Below are 9173 nucleotides of genomic sequence, written 5' to 3'. Positions count from 1 at the left end.
ACAATGTGGGAAAATTAAGGTATTTTTTATATATAATATCAAATCCTGCAGGTAGTTGAAGGTACTGCATTCTTCTCGGAGCCCACCAGGGGGCGCGAGAGGCTGGTGGCGCTGACGTGCTGACGCGCTCACTAACCTGCCTCAGAAGAGCAGGTGATTCCGGGAAACACTCGCTAACTATTAAACAGTTTTCGGTCTCGTTGGTGATGACGTGAAGAACTGGTTACAGTCGGAGGTGAGAACGTTAACGATTGTCACATGATTTGGGATCAATAACGTAGTTTACACGAGCAGACAGGAGGAAATGTAGCATTAGCATGTTAGCTTGTCCATTCATTGACGTGTTGTCATCCCTTCCTAACTTGTACAACAATCGTATAAAGTGTTTATTTTCACTTCATTTAACTTCACTTATCGACTAGTCTCGTTTCCAGCTGAGAAAGACTAGTTAACACGTCGCCACATCATCTGTTTCGGCTCCTGTCATAAGTTACACGTCGTGTCACACACTTGTGTGTTTTCTACACGCTTGTGTGTTTTCTACACGCTTGTGTGTTTTCTACACGCTTGTGTGTTTTCTACACGCTTGTGTGTTTTCTACACGCTTGTGTGTTTTCTACACGTCGAGCTTTACAGAACAAAACACACACTTTACTGACTCTGACACTTATGATTACCTATTAAATATAATTTAAGATGATTTAAGATTGATATTCAACGATTGTGTTCTTCTTACACGACACTCTGTTTACATCTGACTCAGCTATATTTATTATAGTTATATTTATTATAGCTATATTTTTATAGCTATATTTATTATAGCTATATTTATTATAGCTATATTTATTATAGCTATATTTATTATAGTTATATTTATTATAGCTATATTTATTATAGCTTTATTATAGTTATATTTATTATAGCTTTATTATAGTTATATTTATTATAGTTATATTTATTATAGCTATATTTTTATAGCTATATTTATTATAGCTATATTTATTATAGCTATATTTATATAGCTATATTTATTATAGCTATATTTATTATAGTTATATTTATTATAGCTATATTTATTATAGCTTTATTATAGTTATATTTATTATAGCTATATTTATTATAGCTATATTTATTATAGCTATATTTATTATAGTTATATTTATTATAGTTATATTTATTATAGTTATATTTATTATAGTTATATTTATTATAGCTATATTTATTATAGTTATATTTATATAGCTATATTTATTATAGCTATATTTATTATAGCTATATTTATATAGCTATATTTATTATAGCTATATTTATTATAGCTATATTTATTATAGCTATATTTATTATAGTTATATTTATTATAGTTATATTTATTATAGTTATATTTATATAGTTATATTTATTATAGCTATATTTATATAGCTATATTTATTATAGCTATATTTATTATAGTTATATTTATTATAGCTATATTTATTATAGTTATATTTATTATAGTTATATTTATTATAGCTATATTTATTATAGCTATATTTATTATAGCTATATTTATTATAGCTATATTTATTATAGCTTTATTATAGTTATATTTATTATAGTTATATTTATTATAGTTATATTTATTATAGCTATATTTATTATAGCTATATTTATTATAGTTATATTTATATAGCTATATTTATTATAGTTAAATTTATTTATAGTTTTAGTAGTTTAAGTTATATAGTTATTTACCCTGATGTGTGTTTATTCGCAAATACAAAGACGTCAGAGAAGAATAAACCTTAATATTTGGAGACTAAACTCTATACTAACGTATTTATACCCATTTCTTTTGAGTTACTTTTTTAAAGGTTGTCTGCTTGATTCTCACTTGACTTTGGCTAAAAGAGAAGCTGCTCCCACATGGTTCTAACCATGTTCACCTGCAGTAGTATTACAGTATTACAAATGTCCAACTATCTCCTCTGATCACAGAAACCTGGGTGAACGAAACTAAACAAAATATAAAAAAAAAGATTTAATTTACCCTACATGACATGAATAGTTTAGTTCAGGGGTCGGGAACCTTTTTGACTCAGAGAGCCATGAAAGCAAAATATTTGGAAATTCATTTCAGTGAGAGCCATATAAATAATATTCAGATGTAAGAATCTGTGCTTGACACGAATTCAAGCCCTTTTCCTTTGTTTATCAAAATCAACAAAGAATTCAGACGGGTTCATCCCTTTCCATGCCTCCATTTCAATATGTCCATCATATTTAAATGAAGAAAGACTAAAATTTCTCCATTTCTGTGATCATGAAAAAACAAAAACAAATGAAAACATGAATTCAAACTAACAGTTTATATTTGTTAATTTTAAACATGTCTGATATGAATCACACAAGTGGATTAATTAAATTTCAGATGAAGTTTAACGAGAATAAAACTGTTCATCAGTAACTTCACATCATCATCGCTTTGTCTGATCGTCTCTGACGTCATTAGAATGTGTCTCACCTGCACCTGTTTAACGTGTTTGTGTTTCTGCGTATTCTTATTACATTCGTGAGATAAAGGTCATTTACAAATAGTCATCATGTGATGGTTTATTAATACAAGTGTGTTTTAAGGACTCGATCACAAAAGGAAAACCAGCATTTGTTGCTTTCATTGGAACCTGCAGCTTAACTTTGATGGACCTGACGTCATGTTTCTGTGACTCTAGAGAAGAACCTGAAGTGACGTCATGTTTCTGTGACTCTAGAGAAGAACCTGAAGTGACGTCATGTTTCTGTGACTCTAGAGAAGGACCTGAAGTGACGTCATGTTTCTGTGACTCTAGAGAAGAACCTGAAGTGACGTCATGTTTCTGTGACTCTAGAGAAGAACCTGAAGTGACGTCATGTTTCTGTGACTCTAGAGAAGGACCTGAAGTGACGTCATGTTTCTGTGACTCTAGAGAAGAACCTGAAGTGACGTCATGTTTCTGTGACTCTAGAGAAGAACCTGAACTGACGTCATGTTTCTGTGACTCTAGAGAAGAACCTGAACTGACGTCATGTTTCTGTGACTCTAGAGAAGAACCTGAACTGACGTCATGTTTCTGTGACTCTAGAGAAGAACCTGAAGTGACGTCATGTTTCTGTGACTCTAGAGAAGAACCTGAAGTGACGTCATGTTTCTGTGACTCTAGAGAAGAACCTGAAGCGATCAAACGCGCATTATTTTGTTCGATATATTATTTAAAAAAAACAAGCTTATAATTCTATATCGTTTTTCTGAATTGCGTAAAATGACTGTCGCACGTTTTGCTCTTTTTATTCTCGATTCATATGATCTTTTCCGTGCGTTCAGTGGAAGAGGCAGGAGCTCTGATTGGCTGCTGTGCATGTCAATCAAATTTTCAACCAATCGGCACAATAACCATTTGATTGACATGCACAGCAGCCAATCAGAGCTCTCTTTACTATTTTCTTATATGTTATTTTCTGCGAGCCAGATGCAATCATCAAAAGAGCCACACCTGGCTCGCGAGCCATAGGTTCCCGACCCCTGGTTTAGTTGATGATCAAGACTAAACTATTATTAAGACTACTAAACAATGACCTAGAAGTTTTCTTGTCTCGTTAAACTAAATGTCTGTACGTGTAGTTTTTGTTTTACAGTTTTTAATGGTATAAGTCAGCATTTGTATAAATTATTTAGACTCTGCCACATGTTCTATTGTTCAATTTGTTTTTGAGAGACAATAAAATACAAATGACAGCTGTTTTTGAAGGACATTTAATGTATTTACCTTAAATATTATTAACCTCAACAAGTGTGAAAAAAAACTTCTGTTTAAATAAAGATAGTTTAAAAAAAAAGTTCTTACTCGAGATCCTTTATTATCTTTATACAGCATTTGAAAATTCACCATAATATATTTTTGTTAAGGCTTTAAAATGGTCAACAAAACACTATAAGTATAAAGAGTCATTGTTGATGTGACTGGCAGTCAAATAAAAAACAAGTGCATACAATAGTGTAGAGTTTGATTGACATGTTTAAGCTACAACACTGGGGAAGAAACCTTCCTTCAGTCTGGTGGTGAATGTTTTAAATGTATCTTTGGTTGGAGGGATTTGACAGAACGTGTCTTGATCTTCTCTGCATATGTACGACTATGAATGCTCAGGTTTAAACTCTCGGCTCTTGTCAGTGTTGAGGTCAGAGGTGCAGAAGTCATGGCATGTGCTCGTGTTCCTCTGGATGAGCAGCAGGTGACTGAGCCTGACGCGCTCGGGAAAGATCGCACACTTCCAGCCCTGGTGAGACCATTCAACTAAACCTAGTTGATTCATCATGTGATCATAATCCGTTTTCTACCGTTTTTGTCAGCACCCTGAAAGAAAGGAGGAACGCTACTTTGTGCCTTACAAACCACTCGCTGAAGATTGTTCCGCTGCTGATGTCGAGGACTTTTTAGAACATGCTAAATTCATCCTTGAGGATCTGGAGTGGCTCCTAGCACTTCCTCACGACAAGTTCTGGTGTCAGGTAATGACTTGTGTGTTTTAAAGTAATATATTGTGCTCTACAATAACGTTTTCCTTCTCTCTCTTCTTCTGGACCAGGTGGTGTTCGACGAGTCCCTGCAGAGATGCCTGGACTCGTACCTGCATCATTCTCCGCGAGGACTCGACCTCTCGGCTCTGCCTTCCTCGCCTGCTGTGGTGGAGATGCAGCGCTCGCTTCACAGAGTCGTGTTCTTGAGCTTCCTCAGGATGGCCACGCATAAAGAATCCAAGGTACTTGCAGGAGCAGCTGTCAGTATTTCATTGGATTCAACTTTATTTAAAGAGTGGAATCATAACAGAGTTATCTTTAAATCTTTAATCTTTAATCTTTAAAAAGATACGGTTTATAGGAGAAATTAAAGCGCAGTCCAAGTATCACTTCCTTTGTCAAGGGTGAGTTCACCTAAAATTGTACCCGCCCTCATGTCGACTACTGGTTGGGATTATTTTCAGAGTAATGTGTTCTTTCTAGAGTTCTTGACAAAAATGTTTGTTCATTTTAATGTAGCGACTGGAGCTCAGTTGTCTTCGTCTTCATCTTCATCCAAAAAGACACTTAAAAACCTCCATATACTGCTTGTCTGTGACGTCCATCTTAGATTGAAGCTTCACATGAGAAATTGTTCCAGAAACGACTAAAGTCTAAATCTGTCGCAAAATGTTATGTGAACTATCACTTAAACAGGCAGAAAACTTGAGCAGAACCAGACGTGGTGTGAACTTCTGCTTAGAGAGAGAAAAGACAGACGGGAGGATGGAGAGAGAGGAGGGAGAAGGGAGCGAACTAATTGATAAATTAGGTTTTGATTAAATTTGTTTTGTGTATTTTTGTTCCTTTACTTGTTTACCTTCCGGAACAGGATCACTTCATCACCCCTGCTGTGTTTGGGGAAATCATCTACGAAAACTTTCTTTTTGACATTCCCAAAATCTTGGATCTCTGCGTGTTGTTTGGAAAAGGCAACAGTCTGTTGCTTCACAAGATGATTGGTATGTTTCCAGAAGAATTGTTTCATTGTTTCAGCTTTTTTTTCCTCATTAATGGATAATATATACATTTTTTTATAGAAAACATCTTTAACCAGCAACCTTGCTACTACACCGACCTCGATGAGACGGTTCCCACTGTGCTGGAGGTCAGTGTAAAACAAACATAAACAGAAAAGATGTATTTCATTTTCGTTCATGGTTTAAAAAAAGTTTGTACTGGTTAGAAATAACTAGTACTTACTTTCTTAAGATCTTTCTACACCAGGGTCACAAAGTGCTTGAACAGTTAAAAACAATAAACATATAAAAATGCATACGAATTAAAAAACTCTAAAAGTTCAAGACACACAAGACAAACACAAGAGTCTCAGAGAATCAAGGAAAAGCTCAAATAAAAGTGTCTTGAGATGTTTCTTGAAGGAGTCAGTAGATCATCAAACACACATGTTTCTTGAAGGAGTCAGTAGATCATCAAACTCAGATGTTTCTTGAAGGAGTCAGTAGATCATCAAACACAGATGTTTCTTGAAGGAGTCAGTAGATCATCAAACACAGATGTTTCTTGAAGGAGTCAGTAGATCATCAAACACAGATGTTTCTTGAAGGAGTCAGTAGATCATCAAACACAGATGTTTCTTGAAGGAGTCAGTAGATCATCAAACACAGATGTTTCTTGAAGGAGTCAGTAGATCATCAAACACAGATGTTTCTTGAAGGAGTCAGTAGATCATCAAACACAGATGTTTCTTGAAGGAGTCAGTAGATCATCAAACACACATGTTTCTTAAAGGAGTCAGTAGATCATCAAACACAGAGATGTTTCTTGAAGGAGTCAGTAGATCATCAAACACAGAGATGTTTCTTGAAGGAGTCAGTAGATCATCAAACACAGATGTTTCTTGAAGGAGTCAGTAGATCATCAAACACACATGTTTCTTGAAGGAGTCAGTAGATCATCAAACACACATGTTTCTTGAAGGAGTCAGTAGATCATCAAACACAGATGTTTCTTGAAGGAGTCAGTAGATCATCAAACACACATGTTTCTTGAAGGAGTCAGTAGATCATCAAACACAGATGTTTCTTGAAGGAGTCAGTAGATCATCAAACACACATGTTTCTTAAAGGAGTCAGTAGATCATCAAACACAGATGTTTCTTGAAGGAGTCAGTAGATCATCAAACACAGAGATGTTTCTTGAAGGAGTCAGTAGATCATCAAACACAGATGTTTCTTGAAGGAGTCAGTAGATCATCAAACACAGATGTTTCTTGAAGGAGTCAGTAGATCATCAAACACAGATGTTTCTTGAAGGAGTCAGTAGATCATCAAACACAGAGATGTTTCTTGAAGGAGTCAGTAGATCATCAAACACAGATGTTTCTTGAAGGAGTCAGTAGATCATCAAACACACAAGTTTCTTGAAGGAGTCAGTAGATCATCAAACACAGATGTTTCTTGAAGGAGTCAGTAGATCATCAAACACACATGTTTCTTGAAGGAGTCAGTAGATCATCAAACACACATGTTTCTTGAAGGAGTCAGTAGATCATCAAACACAGATGTTTCTTGAAGGAGTCAGTAGATCATCAAACACACATGTTTCTTGAAGGAGTCAGTAGATCATCAAACACAGATGTTTCTTGAATGAGTCAGTAGATCATCAAACACAGATGTTTCTTGAAGGAGTCAGTAGATCATCAAACACAGATGTTTCTTGAAGGAGTCAGTAGATCATCAAACACAGATGTTTCTTGAAGGAGTCAGTAGATCATCAAACACAGATGTTTCTTGAAGGAGTCAGTAGATCATCAAACACAGATGTTTCTTGAAGGAGTCAGTAGATCATCAAACACAGATGTTTCTTGAAGGAGTCAGTAGATCATCAAACACAGATGTTTCTTGAAGGAGTCAGTAGATCATCAAACACAGATGTTTCTTGAAGGAGTCAGTAGATCATCAAACACAGAGATGGTTCCAAAGCTTAGGAGCAACAGTCTGGAAGGATGTCTCTCCTCTGGTCTGGAAGTTCAGGAACCATCAGTAGATTCACCATTGAATCCATTTGTATTTGCCGTCAAACAATCAACATCGTTTAAAAAATGGTGTTATAATTTCTCACATTTTATTCTCGGCTTCATTCAGGTGTTCGACACGATCCAAACCAAATGTGGCCTTCAGTGTGAAGGAGCTGCTGCCATGGAGCCCATGAAGCTGGACTCGCACAAGCAGCCCACGACTCTCACCATGAGCCATGAGGTGAGACTTTAACACTGTTTTTATCTGTTCCTTGTGTAACCACCATGTTGTCTCTGCATCCACAGGATCTCGTGGATCTGATCATGTACTTGTGCGACTCCACCACCACCATTCATGCCTTCCTGAACGTTTTCCCCGTCGCCTGCCCGAGGTTCCACTCGCACGGCTTCCTCAGCAGGTAGATCCTCCGTCCTGGTTCAAGTCACTTCTTCTAGCTAAAGCTTTTGAAATCCTCTCCTCAGACTGAGTTCCTTCTATGAGACCGTGGTGCCTGATCTGGAGAAGGCGGTGACGAAGAGAAACTTTGATGATAAAGGGTGAGGATTATGATGCACTGTATTGAAAAGAAGTGTGATATTCCATATATGTGTCTTGAATTGCGATATCGATATTAATGCAAATCATTTTTTCTTTCACCTAAAAATGTAGCCATGTGCAGGTGTGAGTACTGTAGTGAAGGTCCGGGGGTTTATAGAAGTAAACGATGATATTTCCCTTTCGTTTATTTCCTCGCTTCGGTGTCGAAATGATGGTAGAAAAATATATCTTCTAACGCTCAGTCTCGCGGGACTTTCATCGGTTTCCTGTGAAAACTGAGCGACATCAGAGAGGAGCCGCCGGCGCGTCGTGATATCACCAAATCAATAATAAATACTTGTACACGCACACATAACACTTTATAAATGATGCTAACAACTTAGCTCATTAGCATATGGTGAAGACGCACACATAACACTTTATAAATGATGCTAACAACTTAGCTCATTAGCATGCGGTGAAGACGCACACATAACACTTTATAAATGACGCTAACAACTTAGCTCGTTAGCATACGGTGAAGACGCACACATAACACTTTATAAATGACGCTAACAACTTAGCTCGTTAGCATACGGTGAAGACGCACACATAACACTTTATAAATGACGCTAACAACTTAGCTCGTTAGCATACAGTGAAGACGGACAGGTTTGTTTGGAAGTTCACGATCTTATAAGAAAACAACTGAGACGAGATGAAAAGTTCTTACAATATGTTGCTTTAACAAAGGAGGTTGAAAGAGACGAGTGACTGGATCACTAGTGTTTGACTAGATCATAAGTTAGTATTACTTCACTGGATCACTAGTGTTTGACTAGATCATAAGTTAGTATTACTTCACTGGATCACTAGTGTTTGACTAGATCATAAGTTAGTATTACTTCACTGGATCACTAGTGTTTTGACTGGATCACAAGTTAGTATTACTTCACTGGATCACTAGTGTTTGACTAGATCATAAGTTAGTATTATTTCACTGGATCACTAGTGTTTGACTGGATCACAAGTTAGTATTACTTCACTGGATCACTAGTGTTTGACTAGATCATAAGTTAGTATTA

The 9173-nt window shown here is 36.0% G+C and overlaps 1 protein-coding gene across 1 annotated transcript in view; it reads left to right on the top strand.

Moving 5' to 3' along the window:
* Nucleotides 1–135: 135 nt before the first annotated feature.
* Nucleotides 136–9173, top strand: part of ascc2 (activating signal cointegrator 1 complex subunit 2) — a 20278-nt gene continuing 11240 nt past the window's right edge. The window contains exons 1-9 of the mRNA XM_087813143.1: nucleotides 136–235; nucleotides 4185–4293; nucleotides 4364–4522; nucleotides 4600–4773; nucleotides 5403–5532; nucleotides 5611–5678; nucleotides 7678–7791; nucleotides 7857–7969; nucleotides 8034–8108. Coding sequence (XP_087669269.1) covers nucleotides 4210–4293; nucleotides 4364–4522; nucleotides 4600–4773; nucleotides 5403–5532; nucleotides 5611–5678; nucleotides 7678–7791; nucleotides 7857–7969; nucleotides 8034–8108 — 917 coding nt within the window. The 5' untranslated portion in view covers nucleotides 136–235; nucleotides 4185–4209. The remainder of the gene's footprint in view (nucleotides 236–4184; nucleotides 4294–4363; nucleotides 4523–4599; nucleotides 4774–5402; nucleotides 5533–5610; nucleotides 5679–7677; nucleotides 7792–7856; nucleotides 7970–8033; nucleotides 8109–9173) is intronic.

The sequence above is a fragment of the Callionymus lyra genome, chromosome 1 (assembly GCF_982586985.1).
Source record: "Callionymus lyra chromosome 1, fCalLyr1.hap1.1, whole genome shotgun sequence".
NCBI lineage: Eukaryota > Metazoa > Chordata > Actinopteri > Syngnathiformes > Callionymidae > Callionymus > Callionymus lyra.
This window is presented reverse-complemented; position numbering and strand designations above follow the sequence as displayed.